We start from the raw sequence: 21,783 nt of genomic DNA, 5'->3' as shown, positions 1-21,783 counted from the left end.
CACACCGGTGGGCTAAAGCAGTGAACGATTTGTCTTTTGTCAACGTGACACTTTTTTACTGATTGGCCGTGTCAGGTTGTGGAGGGTTACGACACATTTATAAATAACGCGATCTAAACCCAAAAACGTTGATTATGAATAATATTGGTCGCGAAAGCCTACGTGTTAAATTTCCCCATTGCCCCGAAGGAAATCTAACGTCAAAGGTGAAGCGAATGAGTGTCTGAGCGAATGCGAATCGCCGTTGCTTGGGTGGTGCGGCACCGTGCGTTTACGTCGTCGTAAGCTGAGAACGCGAAGTCGACAGCATCAGCTTTGCCGGCGCAGCTTGCACAGGTACAGGGGTCCCCACGCGCGGCCTTCCTCCGGCACCACGAGCAGGCCTGGCTGCTCTCCTGCTCCTCCACCACTGCCGCCCGGAACACCGTCCAATGAAAATACACCCTGCAGACCCCGTGCCATGTCTGCCAAGTCGACGACCTGTAACGAGGGTAGAGGCGACCGCATCGCAGAGAAGAGTTTATATATGTTAGGGGCCGTCCATAAATGACGGCACGCGGTTTTGGACGATTTTTTATCCCCCCCCGCCCCTTCGTCACACGGTGTCACAAAAAGTCAGACCCCCCTTAAATATGACGTCACAAAGTTCTGCCCCCCCCCCCCAAAAAGCATGTTTCAAATCGCTTTAAGTCTTCAATTAAGTAGAACGTGTTGTCTATATTTAAAGTTGCGCATTTTGATGTGACGTCACATTTCTCAAACCCCCCCCTCGTCACACATCGTCACAAATGTCTGACCCCCTCCCCCAGGTGTGTGACGTCATTTATGGACGGCCCCTTAGTGTTACCCGTGATGTGTGGCGGTACTGTCGCTCATCGTGTGATGTAAGGTCCACGATAATCGTGTCGTCTGTTTTTGCAAAATATCGAGCTGTCTCGAGTCTCGTTGCTCATTTTTCTTCTTCCGTAAACATTTAAGTCCCTGACAATTTTCACAGAGGAGCAAACTCTACAATGAAAGTTACGAATAAATTGCTGTTTATTAAATTAACGGTTTGTGAAACGTGTTGAGTAATTTACAATAGGTTTATTTAATGACGTCATATTAATTCGTGGAATGAATCAGTTTTGTGTAACTGGTACCATGTGCTTTAAATTTGATATCGTATTGTACGGTGAAAAATTGCATCACAGCAGCCCCAGTTTACATCCAATCATGAGCCACCGTGGAACTGGATTCTGTTTTTCGCACACGTACGGTTGTTGGCGCGGACCCTGGTGCAAGAAATGAAATGGGGGGGGGCGTTTCTGCCTTTTCCCCTTTATAGCCCGGATGACTCCTTCGTCCCATGGGCCCCGGTGCAGCTGCACCTCCGGCACGATCGATAGCTGTGCCACTGCCGTGCTTGGCTCATGGGGGGGGGGGGGGGGAGAGAGCAGTACAGCCACGTGCCTCTGCGTCGACGCCGGCGTTGCCCTCGAGCACGGCGCGCACCACCCCGGCGTTCTCGCGTGCGTTCAGTGTGCAGGTGGCGTACACGACGATCCCACCTGGCTTCACGGCCCGCAGCGCCGACCTGCTCGCACGGGTACAAACGCGCGAAGGTAAAAACTGAACCGTGAACGTTTTTTTTATTTTACCAGACCCACTGAGCTACGTAGCTCTTTGTCACAGGAGCGACCTGGCTACCACGAATGATCGCCCAACGAAGTGGTTTGTCACGTGGAAATTTATAGCAGCCAAATACTCTGAACGCACGTTCATTTTAAATGTGGAGGGAAAAATCGGAGGACCCGGAGAAAAATAACCGTGACCACGGGGAGACACGCAAACTCCAAATGTACAAGCACTAGGGTTGGGATCGAACCCACAACACCCTGCATACCAAGCGAGGTAGTTAACATCTCGCCACCGTGGTGCCCCTTAAAGATCCTCCAATGTATTCTTAACAGGTTGTCGTGGCAAATGCTGTTAGCGAGCACCTGTGGAGGCCAACACGGCACATGAGCAGGTGGTGTGGCTGATACCACGCTGGCTGCCTTTGTCTCTCCCATCGCTGATGTATATACAGCGCACCAGATACTCATTTAAGGCTGAGTCCACCTAGGAGAGGCCCTGAACCGGTTCAGAAATTCATCACCTATGTTGGCTGTGAGCAGAAATCGAACTGATCGCTGGGCAAGTGCACTAACCATTATGCCACCTTTCCCCACGACACGTAAATAAGCACACGTACGTCTGTGCTGATCTGCTCGCACGCGTATGCTCACACGTCCGAGAAGTGAGGGTACCCACACTTTACCCCATCACCCACGACCAGTCTATCGACTAACACCGTCGATCGGCAAAATCACAAAAATGTGTAGAAGCATGCTTAAGTGTTCAGACTTAGAGCTGTAGAGTCGTCATCAACTACGATCTTGGGAGTTAGATTTTAACACCTGTGTGAGCCCTGCAAAGCTCAGTCTGCCGACGTTGCACCGCTGATACGCGTGTCCCATTATCGGACGGTGCAGGAAATTCTCAGATGAGCAAACAGGTGACAAACCTCGTGGGCCGTGCCGCTTTGAAACCTCGTCATACCCACGAGCGTAAACGCACGGGGTGGGAACGGGCCTTTGATCCTTACCATCGTAACCCGGGACTGAACCCGCAACCTCTCGAACCCCAGGGAAATTACGCTGGGGGGGGGGGGTGGGGGGGCGGGTTGTCAGACGGAAACTTAAAAAACACAACACAAAGGGACCTCACAACCTGTGGTTGACAGCACTTCCCAGCGACTGGGGAGCGGAGAGAAGTCGGACCGTTTTCAGAACACGCGGGACGAGCCCGCTCTGAAAAGACGGTGCGGCATAAAGAAGAAGGGTGGACGACGAAGGCAGGGGAGGGAAGAAAAAAAAAAAAGAGCAACGCTTACAACTCGCTAACAAATTACCAAACATTCCTTCACTCTTTCAGAGAATTCTGACAGACCGCTGCGGTCAGATTAGTTCCGGATGGGCAGGCGGGCGTCAATAGGTGGTGGGCGGGCTTCGTAGTAAAATTTAGGGCCGAAAAGGATCGGAATTACTCATTGGGCCGCGGAGGGGAGAAAGCGTCGGCGAGAGACGGGGAACAGAGGAGCGACAAAGAGGTGCGGGCGGCGTCGATGCTCACCGTGACGCTATAGTGCGGAGTAAACGCCACTCCGATGAGCTCATGCATCTCGTGGAGTGGAGGGGGGGTACATCGGTCTTGTTTGTATTATATAGGGGGCTCCTTGGCGATTCACAAACAACGTGGGCCGATTAAAGAAAAATGTCAGGAATAAGAACCATTATTGGCCGAATGGGAAAGGAAGAGAGTGGATGTTTGAATAGAGGGGCCTTTCTCGAGACTACATTATTTAAGTGAATTATTTTGCATACGTCTATTTTGTTTATTTCAAAGCGCCAAGTCACAAAGCCACTTTATACTTCACAGATGAGAACGGGCAATGCCAAGATTTTACTCTGCACACGAATGTTGAGGTTTTTTTTTAACCCTCTCCAAGACTTAAAATAGAAAGTTGAGTGCTCACCTCTCTGAAGCTCAGCCAACCTAGGAGTTGACCATGACCAAGTTAAACATCTGCGTGTGAAAATCCTGAAATATCTCGGGCAAAAAGAAACTGGGATCGAACCCAGTAGCGTAGAGGTGGCAGTGTGCCACGCCCCTGTGCCACGCCGTCACGAGGCTGCACACTAAGCCTCTGAGCTCAGGGTCAAAAGTTCGAGCCCCGGTCGTGGCGGCCACGGCAAAACAAAGCGTGGCGTTTTGTCCGGGCAGTGCCGAAAGCGCGGTCCCACGGCTCTCCCCACAAGCCAGGCCACTTAGTGCCAATCAACCAGGGAGGGGGTGGGTAGATTAGCAGCTCATGGGAAAATATATTAATTATTCTTTTCACACCAAGGAGGGCCACGTTTCGAACGAAGCATTGCATAGATTAAGGCACGATGCAATGCAAAAAAACTAAGCTCTTATCTCTTCGAAACACACCTCTAAACCTGTGTATTCCAGGCAGTCCGATGTGAGTTTGAATCTTCGTTCATCAGGGACAAAGACACCTTCTACTTGCTACATTTGAGAACCCAGTTTATTGACAACCCGGCCTATGAGTCTTAGTGAGTCTATGGATGTCTGTGCAAGTTGGGCTGAAAGCATCAACTGGCTATACTTGAGAGCCTGATTTAATCAGGGGAGGCTGAGAAATCAGCCTCAAGCCTACCGCCTCATTGGTGCTCCTGGTTCAGAGCAGAGAACGATAGGATTTGTTTACGTTTCCTATAGAGAGACTCCTCTAATTACAAACGTTCAACTTACAAACTTTCAGAGATACGACCAAACCTCTCCGTATGTCCAGTTGCCTGTTCGGACTGAGAGTCGTAAGTTCAACCGCCGCACAATAGATGGCGGTGGTGACATCTACATCTGCAGAACGTACACCATGTTTTGAATCTACAGGAGTAAAGTTGGATTTACGAACAAATCGACTTATGAACAGACCTGGAACCTAACTCGTTCGTAAGTAGAGGAGTCCCTGTACTTTGCATTCCTATCGTGGTTTTTGTACAGTTTGTTGTTGTAACCTTCCAACCTCCCCTCCTACATGACATCTGTGAAAAAGAGCTTTATACATGTTCATCGGATCCCTCCAGTATAAATACATATCCTGACGATTCTGATGATCACCCATGGGGCGCGCGGCGCCGCAAACGTACCGCAGCAGCTGCGTCTGGAGGCCGGGCAGGTGCGCGCGCTCGCGGACACGCAGCTCGGCAAGCGCCTCGCTGCCGCCGTAGAGCCAGCTACGGTCGTTCGAGCAGGGGGCGTCCACAAGGACCTGCGGCAGGGAGCACAGGCCGACACGTGCGCACGCATAACCACGTTTCATTTCGAACTGCTTTTCGTGCCTGGTTCGTTGTCCTTCACGCCCCCCCCCCCCTCGCCGCGGAAGGAGTTCAAGTCGGGGCCACGGCTGACTTCTCCCACCTTCAGCCTGTCAGAAACACGCACTGTACGTGTATCATCAGCCATCGACAATCAACTGCTGGATGAAGGCCTCCCCAAGCTGCCGTCACCTCTCGTGATCCTGTGAAGTAATAATCCACCCAGCGCCTGCACATGAGCCGATTTCATCGCTCCATCCCATCGGTGGGACGTCCTCTTCAGATGCATTCCATTGCTTGACAGATTTCACTGTATATATCACACGCCTGGCAACTGTTGTTTCTGTTTCTCATTTTTAAATGGTGTTTTACGTTTATTTTTGTACTCGCTGGGTTCCCTGGACTTTTGTTGTTCCTTCGTATATTTATTCCAGGTCTCCATTGCAACAGTGACGTGTTGCCTTCATCTAGGCTACATGAATAGTACGACCCGGTTAGTTCATTTCGTTAAGTAATCTTACTCAAAATTTTAATCGGTTATGTTTTTGTGGTAAATTGTTCAGGCCACTTGAAACATGGTGGTCACCCCAACATCCTGCCTCCCAAAGGCACTAAACCGCCTGTGAGCGAGCCACACAGTGCCAAGTGGCTGATGATGCTGATGATGATGTCACCAAGCCCCAGAGGTCGCAAACGGGTTTTAATTCCTTACCCGTACCCGGCCGCACCAGGGTCGCAAATGGGTACATGTACCCTACCCGATACCTGGCTACCCGTACCCGGCCGGGTATCGGGTAGGGTACCCGATTGCGACCTCTGGGATGAAGCCATGTTGCAGGCGCGGGTGGGTTGATTCTAGGAACTTGAATTATGAGAAGAGACGAGACATAGGGAAATGAGTGACAAACGGTGACTCACCAGTGACTCATGGCCTACCCGTACCCGTACCCGGCCGCACCAGGGTCGCAAACGGGTACCCGTACCCGTACCCGGCCGGGTATGGGTAGCCGGGTATCGGGTAGGGTACGGGTATCGGGTACCCGGTTGCGACCTCTGCCAAGCCCTGGCCCCATTACCTTCCTTCCAGCGCCACACATGGGAACAGGCGAGACTTTTCGCCCCATTTTTTGCTTTATCCGAATTGTCGAGCAATCGACCGGATAATTGTCAATCGTTTACTCATGCAAACGAATCGCATAGCTCTAAATGTGTCAATCACCATAAACGTGACATCAACAGCCCCCTGGGAATAAAACCTAAGTGTTTCCCCGGGTCAATATGAGTGACCTTTGGCCGAGGTTACGGTACATTAAAAACACAAAGCCCACCGTCATTACGTGACAAAAAAAAAAGTCCCGTTGCGTCATTTGGCCTCTGTTCGGTTCAACAGCAGGGACGCGCTTCAAAGTGGGCAGCATTAAACGGTGCACGCGGGATATGGCGGCGGGGCGAACGGCGGATCAAAGAACTTAGCCGGCAACGCTGGGAACCTGGGTTCGAATCGGGGTTTTAGCCTGCCTGCGATTAAAGCGACGGCCTCAGCCCCAGTCACACGTGGCTAAACAAAACCCCCGTCACATCAAATACGCTTTTCTCCCCCCTTAATTATGGTTATTCCAGCACTCAAAATTAAACATTTTGGTTTCAACGACGTTGATAAATACTCCTTGCAGAGATTATAAAATGTGTGCCCACTTGGGCGGAAGACGACGCCTCGTGAAGGAACTCGGTCAACCCGAGCTGCGTCCCCCGTGACACAAGGCGGGTTTAATGCTCGCTGAAAGAGCCCAGAAACTGAACTTTCTTCATCCCCCCCCACCACAGCCCCCCCTCAACAACATCGCCAACAGCGCTGGTGAACCGGTGCGTATAGATGTAGTGCACAGGAGGTGCACAGTATGATATTAAATGATGACGATGATATTCTGTGGTTCTTTCGGTAAAGTACACCTGATGACGGAAGCTTGTGTTGCCTCCGAAACGTCGTGATTTAATTTAGTTATTTTCATTTTATTATTTTTATCATTATTTTTCTTTTTCATCTACGTGACTTTACCGAAAGAACCAAAGAGTATGGATCCTTGCAGTCACGAAAACTTCAAATCTAGATGATGATGATGATGGCTACAATGAGCAAAACGGACGACTCGGGATGAATAGTTGTGACTCCTGCTAAGGACGACTACTACGCCCAGCCAGCCCCGAGCGTCCCTGGACCCCACGCTCCTGCCAGCCGGGCCCTGGCAACCGCAGCAGGGATCTCCCGTAAATCCTCACAGGCCCCTTTGCCTGCCAAAACCTCGTGAAAACACCCATCACCACTCGCCCACCGCCCCCCCCCCCCCAACTCTGACTCCCCCCAGTCAGCCTCCCAGCCCCCCCCCTCCCCCGCTGTGATGAATGTATATGAGCCCAACGTGGTCCATACTGGATGAAAGTGTGCGAGTGTGAGTGTGCACTTGCACATGTGTGTCCGTGTGATTTTGCCTATGACGGGAAGCTTTGGAAAGTTAATCATGTGCACGTACGGAACTTATTATGTCAATCCATGGCTGGATGAGGACCTCCCCACACCGGGCGGGGGTTGTGTTTACCATAAGCCAACACACGCTGGTCAGTGCGGGTTGAAAGCAAGGGCATGCAGATGTGAGGGTATCGAAAATACGGTACCTTAGAAAGCTTTCTAAAACAAACAGATGCGCAATCACGCACAGTGTGGAATCAAGACTCGTATCGTCCTTTGGTCTTTATCCACTGCTATCCGCACGGTTTCTGCACCATGGAGCCCAGAGGTTGCAACCGGGTACCCGATACCCGTACCCTACCCGATACCCGGCTACCCGTACCCGGCCGGGTACGGGTACCCGTTTGCGACCCTGGTGCGGCCGGGTACGGGTAGACCGTGAGTCACTGGTGAGTAACTGTTTGTCACTCATTTCCCAACGTCTTGTCTCTTCTCACAATTCAAGTTCCTAGAATCAACCCACCCGCGCCTGCAAAACGGCTTCATCCCAGAGGTCGCAATCAGGTACCCAATACCCGGCCGGGTACGGGTAGGGTACGGCCGGGTATGGGTACGGGTACCCGTTTGCAACCCTGGTGCGGCAGGGTACGGGTACGGGTAAGGAATCAAAACCCGTTTGCAACCTCTGATGGGAGCCCCAGCTGTGTGCCAGAGCTGGTTCTGTCCCCCTGGGTGGGCCCCGTACAGACGGCATTTCGTGAAACGTGGGGTGCCGAAACGCAACATACGGCTCGGAGCGCCGGACGGGGGTCGAACAGAGGCATCCCAGCGATCACTGTCACTGCTCAAGGCAAAGTGGTGCCGAGATGTTTCCTTACCGCGCAGGGGCTGAGTGTGCAGACAAATGAGATGTAAATATGTCACACTGACGAGTGGTTACGGTACGGCCTTTGCAACTGATAATTGTCACGGTTCATGGGTACACCTTTGCCTGTACCAAAATATAACTTATTCTCATATGTTGGTACTGGCAAAGGAGGTCCCATGATGTAGCTGCTCACCCCGAGCCCTCATTACTCTGATGGTGGCATTGTCTTTGTGCTGTTCGCCTTTTGGCGTCCTCTGGTCTAACACCGTTTGAGACGAGGCTCGAAAGAAAGCTGTCTCTGGTGTGGACCAATCAGTTTTAAAGACAATGCATTTATTGCAGAGTATGTTTTTTGTTTGCATTCTGACCACAAGTATATGTGGATAATGCAGACATGATCCCTTGTAAAAGGTTTCAGTTTGGTGTTTTAACATCTTAACACCTGTTTTGTTGCGAGAAAAAAAGGGGAAAACCTCTTCTCATATTTTAACGGTTCTTTATTTAGCTAGGAAAGTCTCTGCTGAGTTTCTTGTGCTGTGTTTTTTGTCCGAATTATTGTTAAATGATCAGTCCTTCATCCAGATTTACATGTCAAAGATTCTTCTTTGGTGTTATCTTAATCGGTTTTTTTGCCTGTTAAATAAATAATGGATGTTGAAATTTATGAATGAAATTCTCACCTAGTCTTCTACACCACTGTCTGTCTGGTCTGTCTGCTTATTTAATAACAGCCCTTCGTGCAGGAAAGTCTCGCAGAGGCTCTTCCACTGGTGTATTTGTCTCATTGCTTGCTTGCTTTACAGCAATAACAGCCCTTTTTCAGAGAAGTCTCAGAGACGAGTCTCCGGCACCACTGTGTCTGTCTACTGCGTGTCTGAATAACAGCCCTTCGTGCAGCAAAATCTGGCAGAGGCCCTTTTGCACCGGTGTATTTGTCCGACGTCTTGCTTACGTTACAACAGGGACATTGCTCTATCGATCTACGGGGAGCCCCATGTCCGTTCAAACCGCTTGTGAGTGGCGAGTCGCTTAGCGCCTCACCTTGTCGTAGGACGCGGGCTGCAGGGCGCCCAGCTCGCAGCCGTCCCGCGCCGACACGGCGACGAGCGAGCGCAGCGCTGAGCGCGGCACGAACGACTCCAGCGCCAGCAGCAGACGCCGCCGCCGCAACTCGTCCGGCTCGTTGGCGCACAGCAAGCCTGCGGGTGGATCGCGATTGCAGCGGCATCGTTAGCTGACGGGCAACGGGTAGGGGAGGCGTTCATCCAGCGGTGGATTGTACTGTATGTTGAATTTCTTTCGTACCGTGCGTAGACAATCGTGCTAATCGAAGGTGCGGGGGAAGGACGGCAAAAATAAGTTCTAAACAAATTAGTTTTCAATATAAAATGGATCGATCGGGGCTGCTGATGGTGTTAGCTAAATTACAATTACATTGTTGATTGCAGTTCATGATGGATTACACACGTAGAATAGTAATTGATCCCAGGTCTGGTGCAAGGCAGGACTGCGGGCCATCAGTCACTTCTTCTTCATCTCGCTCGTCAATAAGCCGTGATGTTGCTTTGTTATTTTCTTACGCTCTTACGTGCGTTTTTTAAGTTTATTTTGTCGACATATATTTCTACCTATCAACTTTAATGTTCGTGTTATTTCATTTGTGTATTCTGTGTGTTGATATTTGCATTGTGTTTTGCACTCCGGGTTCACTTGCATAAGAGTATTTTGTGTATGTGGGCTCTCACCCAGTTATGAATAAAGTCCATGTCCTGTATGTACTATTCTACATATGTTTGCAAACTTTTTGAGTGTCGTGGGATTGTGTAATAACACGACAGGAAGGTGCATCCGAGTGCGATTTCATATGTAACGCTAAAAAGTCAGACCATAAAGTTTATCCCTTCGGAGAATTAGAATTAATTTTTTTTTAATGTCATTTAAGTACTGTAATTATATTACTCATTTTGCACTAACAGTACAAAAACGTATCTCAATGATAGGAAGAGAAAAAAAATCTGCATACAACGCCATCAATGGTTTATTTAAACCATTGTTAAAGCACATGCTGTGATCCATTCGCCACACATACGGAATTAAACCTCAAGGATTGCCCCTGGGACTCACGTTTTTTTTCTCACAATTTTGAGTGGGTTCTACACATGCGGGCCATGCAATGGATTCTCATGTGCGTGGTTGTTGTTTCACCGAGAGTAATTCACTCAGCCCTACCGATGGCAATGTCTCACCGCCAGGTGCTGCCCGCTGGCTCAGACCGCACGTAAGCTCCTCCACTGTTGTCTTCACTCACGGCCTTTGAGACACAAGCTGGAAACTAACCCCATCTACACCATTGGAACCTCATTTGCCAGTAAAAAATATGATTATTGTTTTTTTACCTTTCTATCTGGCACCAAAACTGACAACTTTTTTTTATAAGGAGTCATGTTTGCATGGACCACAATACCTGCAGTCATAATGCAAACAAAAAACATAACTCTGATAATGGATGCACTGTCCTTGAAGTTGATTGGTCTACACCCGAGACAGCTTTCCTTAGAGCCTAGTCTTACATGGGTTGGACCAGATGACGCCTTTTGCATCCATTATCAGAGTTATGTTTTTTGTTTGCATTATGCCTGCAGGTATTGCGGTCTATGCAAAAATGACTCCTTATAAAAAAGGTGTCAGTTTTGTTGCCAGATAGAAGGGTAAAAAACCAATTATTATAACCCCATCTAGCCAAGGTTATTATTCATTCATTTACTGTGGCTTCAACAAGTTGTGGAGTACATTAGCCTTTTGCTGCTACGCAAACTCATTTAGTAACCCCCGTTTTTCTCCATAATGCTCGCCCTTGCTTGCTTCGTGCCAGTGAAATGTTTGTGCCTCGATTTCCTGGGTTTATCTATCAGTTTCTTGGGTCTACGTATCAGTATCTCGGTTATTTTTCCCAATGTTTTTCAGTCGAGGTCTCACCGGTTTGAACCCTTTGGGGTTGACCCGTATCTATTAGCTCACCACCCTCGTTGTCTGTAAAATAAAGAGCGCCGCTCTAACCGTGGTCATTCTGCCACCCAGTGGCAAATATTTGAGTTGAGCTCTTCAGGAAGGTGGCCGTGAAGACTCGAGGATTCACCCAGTTGGTCATTAAAATAAGTTCTTACGCTCATTCTAGATTTGAAGCTTTCGTGACTGCAAGGATTCATATTCTTAGGTTTTTTCGGTAAAGTCACGTAGGTAAAAAATTTAAATTAATAAAAGTAAAATAAAAATAAAATAAAATCACGACGTTTCGGAGGCAACACAAGCTTCCGTCTTCAGGTGGAACCGTCACAGCACGATTGCTGTATAAAGTAAGAGAAATTCCAAGAAAACCGTCCTTGTATATAGTGGGCCTTACCTGGTAAATATGAAATATTTTAGTTTAGTTTTTTTTAATACCTCAGTGGGCTTTGCCTGGTGGGATTGGGATGGTGATGTATTTACCTTTCTTGTACTTTGCACTGCTTTGGTTTTTTGCATTCTTTGTTTTTTGTAATGTTCTTACCCGCCCCTACTGGACATCTGCGAAAAAGAGCTTTGTAGCTAATCGGATTTCTCCAGTATGAATACAATATTCTGATTCTGAAATCACCCGGCACCTCACTTGGCTGCGCGCACTGCAGGATGCCGAGGGTTTTGCCCCCGGGAGCAGCACACATGTCGAGCACCCGCTCCCCGCTCCGCACATCCAGCGCCAGCACGGGTAACAGCGAGGCGGCGTTGAGGACGTAGAACGCCTTGAGGCGGCCCGGCTCGTGCCGGAGCTTCGGGAAGGGCCTGCCGGCCTGCGCCAAGAAGCACCACAATCCGGCGACGCCAGCGGACCGGCCGTCGTCGAGAGATCTGAGCGGCCACTCAGGTCCATGCGAACCGGCGGGGAAGGTGTCGCGGAAGTGCTCCGCCAAGCCTTCTCGAGTCTCCCTGCGCAGGATGCCCGTGGCTGACAGATACACCGCCTCTTTGAAAGCGTGGTCGCGCGGCGGGCACCGCCTCGCGATCCTATCTGCACACCGTTCGATTTCATTCGTCTCGCTCCGATCACTGGAGGTTGTGTGGATGTCGTCGCAATCTCTCGGACCGTCTGGCATTTGCGCTAGTCTGTCGCAGGAGCCAGACGCCCAGGTGTCCCCATTACAGTTCGCGTGCAGGTGTGGAGAATCACTGACCGTGATGTCTTTGGTAGTAACGTTCCCATTGCAGTCTGACCAACTGCCGTCAGCGAGTTTGCAGGAGGGCGCATTGTCACAATCGTGGGATGGAAAGGCGCTGTGCTGTGTGTGACGTGCCTCCTCCTCCTCGGCCAGCTGCTGTGAGTGATGCTGAGGGCAGGACTGCTCTCTCCTTTGCTGCATCGCAAACAGGTTGGGCAAAGCGGCATACTGCCACTTGTTGGGTGCAAGCATCACTGCCCTGTTCACGGCCACACAGCGCAAGAACACAGCCATGAAGGAGCATTAACAATGACATCATTCTCATCAGCTAAGATCAATCCACTGGAGAAAGGCCTTCCAAGCTGCCACCATCATCTACTCACGATCCTACGATGCAACAATCCGCCTAGGACCTACATAAAAGCTGATTTCATCGTTCCATCTAAAACACCCACACTAATTTGTGCCATTCCTGTACATACTGCTCACATTATAGACTAAAATAACGGCCTATAATGGGGTCTCCTAACAATTGACTAAAACACTGGTGCCTGCTGGAGTCGAAAGACGCTGTCGTCATTAAATCCACATCGGAAACCAGACTGGTTTATAATGGGGCCTCTATATTCAAAAGATGACAGAATAGTTGTCGACACAATCTCGACTGCGCTCGCAGTCAATTACTGGTATTTAAACAACAAAGACATTATTTTGCCATTCTCATTAACGTGACCACCTCTTTAACAACCAGCAGAGAAAAACACACCGATTGAACACAAGGCAAACCTGCCCATTCAGCTCACAGTATATACGGATGGTAAACCAGTCTCTGATCGGGTCTCTAGACAAAACTGTATACGGGCACATCTTCTTGGTTCTTTCGGTGAAGTCACGTAGAAGGGAAATAATAAAATAATAAAAAGACAACATAATTTAATGTTTTATTTTTATTATTTTATTATTTCCCTTCTACGTGACTTTACCGAAAGAACCAAGAAGATGAATCCCTGCAGTCACGAATGCTTTAAATCGAAATGTATACGGACAGATTGTTAAGTCTGTGGTGCCGGAGTTATTCTGTGGGTGCAGTGTTAGTTTAAGAGTCCACTGTTATTCTTATCAGCACCATTGTCTGGTCCAGTCTCGAAAAAAGACTGACGGGTGATCACTGATACAATCTCTGACTTCTATTTAAATACCTCCCCCCTCCCCCCACAACCTCTTCCTCGTCATCCATCCCTTCAAAATCACTCAAACAAACTCGACCCAAACCCGCACACAACCGCACCTGAACTTCAACCAACGCTGTCCAAACCAGCTCTCCGTACTCCGCGTCAAAGTGCTCCAGCACTGCCCGGCACACCGTGCGGCCGGCCGGGACTCTCCGCCCGCCACCGGCGACCTCGAGAGGCCGGTCCCCTGTCTCCCCTGCCCGGCACGAACAAAGTTTGCCGGGAGGCATACCCGCAAAAGCCGAGTCGGTAGTGTCAGCGTGGTCCGGCCCAGAGGTGAGCACATGGCTAAACCACGTGTGAACCTTTCAGCTGTCAGCTGGTGAACCCTGACCCCCTCGTGACGTCACGGGGGGGAGGGGTCACGGGTCACGCTATCACCGCCCCCTCCCTCCCCCCACCTCTGGCGTGCCGTTTGAGTTTTAAACAGCCGTAACAAGCCCTGTGGAGAGAGTTGATTGCCGTCGGGAAATTATATTTGAACCGATTCAAAGTGATTCCGCCGCCACAGCTGCGCGCATGGGGGGCAAGAACAAGCAGCGGACAAAGGGGAACGTACGGGTGAGCGTGTGGGGAGATTCGTAGCGGCGAGGGAGGGGGGGGGGGACCGCGGGGTCTAGGCCCGAGCCTCGGTCTTGCCTGGATGTTGTACCGAATATGGGCGAGGGAAAAGCCGTCGGATATGACACGAATGTCGGGGTGTGTGTGTGAGGGTAATTTGTAGGGGCTGTTCGCGTATCGCGTTGTTGTTGAGAGTCGCTGTCGATGTGGTGGCGATGGGAGGGGTTGCCGGTTGTGGTCCTGAATTTTGGGTAAAGTGGGACACGTGGGGACCGGGAGAGAGTCTGAAGGACTGGGGGAGACACGGACTCAACTCACAAGCAGAGAGATGGACAGAAACAGACACGGAGAGAGACATACGTAGAGCGATGTACCCAGACACAGAGGTACAATGATAGACACGGAGAAAGACGCGCACAGACCGTCAAAATAATAACGGGCTGAGAGATGTTCAAGAGATACGGGAGACTCAGAAACATGGAAACTTAGAGACATAGAGACAGATGCAGACAAACGGTGTTAGACCAGAGGACGCAAAAAGTCGTACAGCACAAAGACAATGCACTATCAGACTAATGAGAGCTCGGGTTGAGCATCTACATCATGGGACCTCCTTTGCCAGTACCAAAATATGAGAATAGGTTTTCCACTTTTTTCTGGCAACAAAACAGATGTTAAGATGTTAAAACGCCAAACTGAAACCTTTTACAAGGAATCATGTCTGCATTAACCACAATACTTGTGATCAGAATGGAAAAAAACATACTCTGATAATATATACATTGTCTTTGAAACTGATTGGTCCACACCAGAGACAGCTTTCTTTCGAGCCTAGTCTCAAACAGATGCAGACATTGATGCAGACATGATTCCTTGTAAAAGGTTTCAGTTTGGTGTTTTAACATCTTAACACTTTTTTGTTGCCAGAAAAAAGGGGAAACCCTATCCTCATATCTTGGTACTGGCAAAGGAGGTCCCATGATTATTGACAACTGTTCTTGTTTGCCGTTTGCGAACTCTTGTGTACTATTCTTTTTAAAGGGATCCCGGTGGTTATACTGCACTTCAAAAATGCGCCTGCAGACTTCAGTCTTGCTCTGATCAACTGAACACGTTCACGTGATTTAAACACCTAGCCCGCGGTTTCTTGTGAAGCATTCATCTTCACATCGAACAGAAAGCGATCTGTAAATGTATAATAATATTGTAATCAATAGTTCGTCACTGTTTTATTGTGACTTACGTGTGTATTGTTATTACGTAACATACGCTATGCACGTTATTGTATAAACATATACACGTGTGATTGTCTGAGCTGGTTTCCTTTCCTGTGGGCCACAGAGGAATCTCACAGTTAAAATTGGTACATTTTTACTATGTCTGCCCATATCGTAGGGTCTTTAAAGTGCAATTTAAATGACTTCGCAAGCGTTGTTTTCCCCCAGCTGCAGAATCATGTTACGCAATGCAGGCTAACACGGTGATAAGCATGTAATGATTACTTAACGACAGATCCTTAAACTCACAATACACTTATTAATTTAAGCATGTTAGAATCGATTTCTTGATTTTTATGCAGATTTTATCTTTAGGCTAAGGGAATGAATGAGAGATCCTAGATTTGTACCCTGAACCTCAGCAGTGCCACCTCAGGTGCTCCAACCGCTCTGAGCTGTCGCACTGAGATCACGACGGCTGACTGCACAGTATTGACCGGTTTGCTCAACGCCACGTGCGCCCTTCCTCTTTACAGCCGTCGAGCAGCGCCCGCGCGGCCGAGTTGCTCGCCCGGGATGTCGGCTCCGTGCCGGGATTCCTCGGATTCGGGGGCGCCACCAGCGATATCGTGTTCGGCGCTGCGACCTCTGACCTCCGCGCCGGCGCTCTGACCTCGGAGCTGGGGTTCGTGCCCGCGGTGCAAGGAGCTGAGGACGTGGAGAATGTCGTTGACCCAGACTTCCGCCTCGTGCTGCGCAAGCTCTCCAAGCGAGATACGACCACCAAGCTCAAAGTATGCGAGCCACACAGGGACTGCCCGTATTGGTCTTACTCTCTGTCCGCTTGTGGAGTCTACACGGTTCTGGTTTGAGGGTTTAGACTACACTATGTGTAGGGCTTTGTAATAATGCCTGTAGGGTCTGTGATGCAATTATTGTCTAGTCTACGCAATATTTCCAGTGAAAATTCACATTACTATTTGTGGTGCCATATAGTAAAGATTGTAGGGTCTGATGATTGTAGGGGCTGTATGGTACTGCCTGTTGGGACCATGCAGTATGCTTTATATTTGCCAACCCTACTGATTTAAGTCGTAGGCTGCTACATCCATACATACTGCAAGTATAATGCTTGCATTGTGTACGCGATACTGACAAGGCTCTTAACATAACTGATGATATATCTATTCTTCACTACTTATTGCAGGCCTATATAGTACTTATTTTTCATGATGTCAACAATACCGCTTATAGCATTTGCACAATAATTATTGAGCCTGCTGGTGCTTATTGTAAGCCTATATAGTACTACTTGAATACTGCTTGTAGGTTATGCACATGGCACCTTGTGTGGGGTCCTTATACTACTATATGTTAGTGCTACACAGTTGTGCTTTTAGTGGGTTACCAGTAACATCTGTAGGGGATGCACATTACTGCTTGTAGGTCACCGTCATGCTTTTCGGGTCACAAATTGGGGTGGCGACGTCGCCAAGCGGAAGCGCATTCACCGCTTGTTGCAGAGGTTCGCGGTTCGAATCCAGCGGCCACTCTGGTTATTACTGCGGTTGTAATAACCGTAATAATACTACACTCCGTCTGCTTCATGGTGGATGTTAAAGATATCGTGACGTGATTCACAAGAATAGGCCATTGTGTGCCAGCGTCGGGTGTCCAAGTTGCCATTCTAAAATTAGTCGTAAATTACTCAATTGGGATTCTACATAGCAATCTTCACCCTCTACTGGCAGATTATTGCCCCATTGGCCACTCTTACACAAGAGACTATCCTGGTCTCTGAGTTCTCAGAAAATAAAATGACCTTGAAGCTGTGATGATATTCATTGTTTGGTCTGTATGATACTGATTGCATTATCTGCATGGCTCTTACTGTGGGGCTACAATGTACTCTTGGTGGAGTCTGAGAAACATGGCACGAGAAGAAAGAGTGATGAGTAGGTGTCATGCACAAGCTTCGAGATTGCATCAGATAGATGGTAATGCTTGAAAGTTTAGGATAGGAAGGGCACGTGCTGGGGGGATTTTGCAGGAGTTACTCTATAGGCTGGCGCCGGTGGTACTGCATGCTGTCTCAATGTATGCTCAAAGCACTTGACTTGAGTGCTGTAAGTGAAGGAGTGTTTGTTTTTGTTTGTTTGTTCAGGCCATGCAGGAGTTTGGAGCAATGTGCAAGGAGAAAGATGTTGATGTCGTTAAAGCCATCCTGCCTTACTGGCCTCGCCTCTACAACAAAATCTCCACGGTAAAACTGTCCCGTTGTTTAGTAAATGGAATTTGCAGTTTTTATTAGTGGTTTTTTTCATGCTGTGAAACTGTAGTGCCGTTGGTGTTGGATTGTGGGTTTCTGCAGGGCTACGTTGTCAGCGAAGAGCAATGCAGCAAAATACATGATACTGTGTTCCAATATCTAATCTACGATCTGCCTTTACAAAACCGTACTGACCAGCTTGGTGAATTATGATGAATAACCCCCATAACCTAATGGCTTGGGAAGCAGTGGAATTTAAAAAAAGGCTATAATTTTTTTTTACTCAGCATACAACTATAAAAATAGTTTTTTTAACGTATCTAAGAATGCCTCAAGTGAATCTCAAGACCACTTCTTAGAATACTTCTGCTTGGGATGTTTTTGTCAGAACTTTTTTGGCCGTTTTTCAGGATGGCATGGAACCAGAATGTCTGTAAAAAATCTCACACAAGTCGATAACACTCACACGCTACACAGACTGATTGGCAACCTACTTCATGTTTCAAGTTTCATTTATTAGGTATAGCCCTGTGAGCCATTCGCCTCTTGAATCGGGTGCAACCGCAACAAACAACAAACAAAAACATGAACAAGAAAACATCTTAAAGTGACTATGTGCAAACAGAAAATCCAAGAAAAGACAGCAGAATATTGCAGAAAAAGCACCGTACACTTGCTGTCCCGCATCCTATGGTCACCACCTCGATGTCACTGTTTGTGAGTGATGCATGAATTGATGAATGTTATTGGCACAGTTGTCTTACTTCACTGACGGACGACCAAATTACCTCTTTTTTTTGTCTCCGGCATTGGGCCGAGGCCAATAGACCAGCCGCCCATTTAGTGATAGTCGAATCGATGACCTTGAGTTTATGGCACTTGCCGGGACCGATTTGACCATTCTCTCGGGCACTGACGGGCGTGGATGAAACACCGATTTTTTTGTCTGGCACTCGCAGGACCTGGACCGGCGTGTGCGCGAGGCGGCCCAGGTGGCGATGCAGCAGCTGGCGTCGCGCGTGCGCCGTGCCCTCGCTCCGCACCTCAAGGCCGTGATGGGGACTTGGCTGGTGGCGCAGTGCGACGGCCATGCCCCCGCCGCCTCCGCCGCGCGCGCCGCGTTTAGCGCTGCCTTCCCGCCTGCCAAGCAGCCTGAGGCTCTCGCCTTCTGCAAGGACGAGATCCTGAGCGTACGTGGTGGGGCGGAGCTGGTGGTGGTGGTGGTGATGTGGCCGAGTCCCGGTGGTCGCTCGCTCCGGGACGTTTATAGTTTTTATTGTTCGGCGGAGATGGCCAAGGGCTCGCGGTGGCTATGTTCATCTGATGGACAGAGATGGGGGTGAATTTCGTCCAAATGACATTAATGGGAGTCAATGTAAAGTGGATACAAATTAGCAATCAACCACGTTTTGCATATATTAAATACAAATTGGAAATGTTTTTGAGGTGTGTAATTTAAATACCAATCACAAATTACAAAGTAATTAAATGACATTCAATTTAGATACTGCTAAGCCACTGAGCCAGCTTGGCTGAGATCTTGGGTTCAAGCCCTGGTGTCGTCGTGTCTCTTTCATCATAGCCTTCTCTCATCATAGCCTTCTCTCATCATAGGCTTCTCTCATCATAGCCTTCTCTCATTTGCCCCATAGTGCTGACGCTCATAACGGCTGTGTCAAAGTGATTGAGCCAGCACTGCTTGATATGTGAGGTTCAAGCCCTGGATTGCAGTCCCACTCTCTCATGGGGACTCATAATGGCTGTGTCAATCAATTGCTGAGATCCTGAGTTGGAGTCTTGCTGCTGGGTGTAACTCCATAATGGGCCCGTCAGAATCGTTGACCTTCCTTGTAAGCCTTGGGATTGGGATGTGTCTATTTTGCATGAAGCCTACAAGACCTGTTTCGTCGCAGAGCAAAAGATACTGGGTTTAAACGGTGGTACATTTTTTAAAAATAAGTACAGTGGTAGTCACCTGTAAACTAACTTCGAATAGGCAAAATTTTCACGGATATGCAGAATTCAATAATAAGAAAAATAGCAATCACGACCACTCTCATAACTATGGTTTATTTGATTTTGTAACTGTTAGCGTTTTTTGACTGTTATTATTTTTGTTTGTTTTTACTTGCAGCACCTCCAAGACAATCTTTTCAAGCTAACTCCAGACACGTTAAGTGACCCACAGTGAGTGTTTACCTTTTGCATATTCATGAATGTGATTATACTCTTCATGAATACTACTTTTAACAGACAGAATGCACAAAGAAAGCCAGACAGCTCAAATGTACAGATCTTGTTTTCTTTATATATATGTACATATGTAGGCATACCGTGCGTTTATATATTTGTGAATTAAGTGTATATATTTTTAGAAAATGTATTTATTTGACCATGCTTCACCATGCCCGTCAGTGTACATTTGGAAGAGTGAGTCCAGTACCAGTTCAGATGTAACACACGACTAATGTGAGCCTTGGCCAGGTATCGATTAGAGTCATAAGTCATAGTATCCTCATCAACCATGATCTGCTGGATTAAGGCCACTCCAAGTCGCTGCCTTTCCTCACAGTCGCACATTGCGTTGTGAAATTAACTTACCTTTTGTGTCTGAAGAAGAACTTTCCAATCGTTGCATATTACCCGCTTTGGCACGAGAAATCTCAGCACTGACAAGGAAAATGGAACAAAAGTTGAACATAGGTAATATACAAAACAACAAATAACCGACGCAATTTTGGAGGCACATCAGAGAGCCATACAGCACAAACGTGAAAACCTCCGCCGTAGTGTTCACGGTAGTGTTATTGTTCAGAGCAGTTATGAGGCGAGGCTTTGTGTGTCGTGACACTTGTGCCATGTATGGGCAGCAGTAGTGTTACGGTTAGCGCACTGCACCGACCACAAACCCGTCGACGTGAATTTAATTCCTGCTTGCGACCAATAATAGTGGCGAGTATATGAACTAGTCCTGGATCTCCCCTAGGCCAACACCTTGTGTGAACATCAGCACCGGGGAGACAAAGTTGGCCAGGAGTGGTGTTGGCCACCCACCCTCTCGTGCGCCTTCTGAACCTTTACAGGTGCTCACTAAAAGCACTTTTCCCAACAGTCTGTTCAAGGCTAATCCAGGGGGCATTCTCTTGTGTGCATGTGTGCTGCTCAGGGTGAGCACGGACGAGAAGGAGGCACGTCACATCCGCGTGGTCACCTCCTCGCTGCTCGCTCTCAAGCGGCTGCTGTCGCTGCTGCCCCCCGGCGAGCGTGCCGCACTCACGGACCGCCTGGCCGCCCTGCTCGCCCAGCCCAAGCTGTGGAAGTACAGCAAGCACAGCGCCCCACAGGTAAGCCGTGGCGTGGGCACTTAGGGTGTCGGGATGGCAAAAGCCGTTTCGAATTTAGCAGCCTCCACGACTTAGTAAGTCTGGAAGATTACGTGCCGATGATGTTAGCCATTGTCAGCAATCGAGCTCCAGTTGCTGGGTTCATGGTGCAGGGTCTGAACCCCACTGCACCACCGCTCAATTTATCGCGAGCTCGGTCTTTGTCCAGGATGGTATCATAGAGTCCCATGACTTAAGTCTTTAAGGAGAGTCTCTGCTTTGGGATTGCTTGTCAATTTATTCTTGGTTTCACAAGCGACGATATTACTTTGCGGTCATCTTTGTATGTAACAGGATACAACTCAAATCCATACGGGCAGGTCATCAACCTACTTGCTTGACTGCCATCTCTTGTCCACATCACAGGGCAGTGAGTTGGGCTCATCACAGCACGCAATGCCATTAGTGATGGTCGCCGCACGATTGGGCGACCCGACCATCACAGATGTTAACTGCCTCGCCAGGTATACAGGAGATCGTGGGTTCGATCCCGACCCTTATGTCTGCTGTATATTTGGAGTTGACATGTGTCTTTCCCCATGGTCGCCTCCTTCTCCAGTTTTTCTCTACACATTTAGAAACATGCTTTTAGAATATTTGGCTGCTTTACATTTCCACAAATGACAGCTCAATGTTTCTAAGCTTTCATTTGTGGTCAGGTCGCTTATTAAAAAGAGCTGTATAACTCA

At 48.6% G+C, this 21,783-nt stretch overlaps 2 protein-coding genes across 3 annotated transcripts in view; one reads left to right on the top strand and one right to left on the bottom strand.

The window, feature by feature from the left end:
* Positions 1 to 13,981, bottom strand: NSUN3 (NOP2/Sun RNA methyltransferase 3). 2 transcript variants are annotated; one of them, XM_061567964.1, is made up of 6 exons: positions 13,721 to 13,981; positions 11,874 to 12,691; positions 9,281 to 9,438; positions 4,740 to 4,861; positions 1,453 to 1,576; positions 1 to 480 (listed from the first exon to the last, which is right to left on the bottom strand). In XM_061567964.1, the coding sequence occupies exons 1-6, from the start codon at positions 13,948 to 13,950 to the stop codon at positions 310 to 312; spliced, it is 1,623 nt and encodes a 540-aa protein (XP_061423948.1). In that variant the 5' UTR covers positions 13,951 to 13,981; the 3' UTR covers positions 1 to 309. The 2 variants fall into 2 exon arrangements, with proteins under 2 accessions (XP_061423948.1, XP_061423955.1); XM_061567971.1 differs by having other exon boundaries at positions 11,886 to 12,691.
* A 58-nt stretch (positions 13,982 to 14,039) lies between these two features.
* Positions 14,040 to 21,783, top strand: part of LTN1 (listerin E3 ubiquitin protein ligase 1) — a 177,213-nt gene continuing 169,469 nt past the window's right edge. Inside the window, 6 exon segments of the mRNA XM_061567905.1 lie at positions 14,040 to 14,225; positions 15,979 to 16,236; positions 17,607 to 17,705; positions 18,671 to 18,901; positions 19,846 to 19,898; positions 20,878 to 21,055. Coding sequence (XP_061423889.1) covers positions 14,184 to 14,225; positions 15,979 to 16,236; positions 17,607 to 17,705; positions 18,671 to 18,901; positions 19,846 to 19,898; positions 20,878 to 21,055 — 861 coding nt within the window. The 5' untranslated portion in view covers positions 14,040 to 14,183.

This window comes from Lethenteron reissneri, chromosome 5 (genome assembly GCF_015708825.2).
Source record: "Lethenteron reissneri isolate LAM-NWPU_2019-01 chromosome 5, ASM1570882v1, whole genome shotgun sequence".
Lineage (NCBI taxonomy): Eukaryota > Metazoa > Chordata > Hyperoartia > Petromyzontiformes > Petromyzontidae > Lethenteron > Lethenteron reissneri.
Note: the sequence above shows the minus strand (reverse complement) of the source record. Positions and strands in the feature narration are given on the sequence as shown.

What these genes read in the sequence shown, in the direction of transcription:
- NSUN3 (XM_061567964.1), bottom strand. Translation starts at nt 13,950, where the DNA reads ATGTGCTCACCTCTGGGCCGGACCACGCTGACACTACCGACTCGGCTT. An exon ending in AGCCCGCGTCCTACGACAAG is followed by an intron (nt 4,862 to 9,280) that starts GTGAGGCGCTAA and finishes TCCCTGCCGCAG; the next exon opens with GTCCTTGTGGACGCCCCCTG. An exon ending in ACGCCGGCGTCGACGCAGAG is followed by an intron (nt 481 to 1,452) that starts GCACGTGGCTGT and finishes CCCTCGTTACAG; the next exon opens with GTCGTCGACTTGGCAGACAT.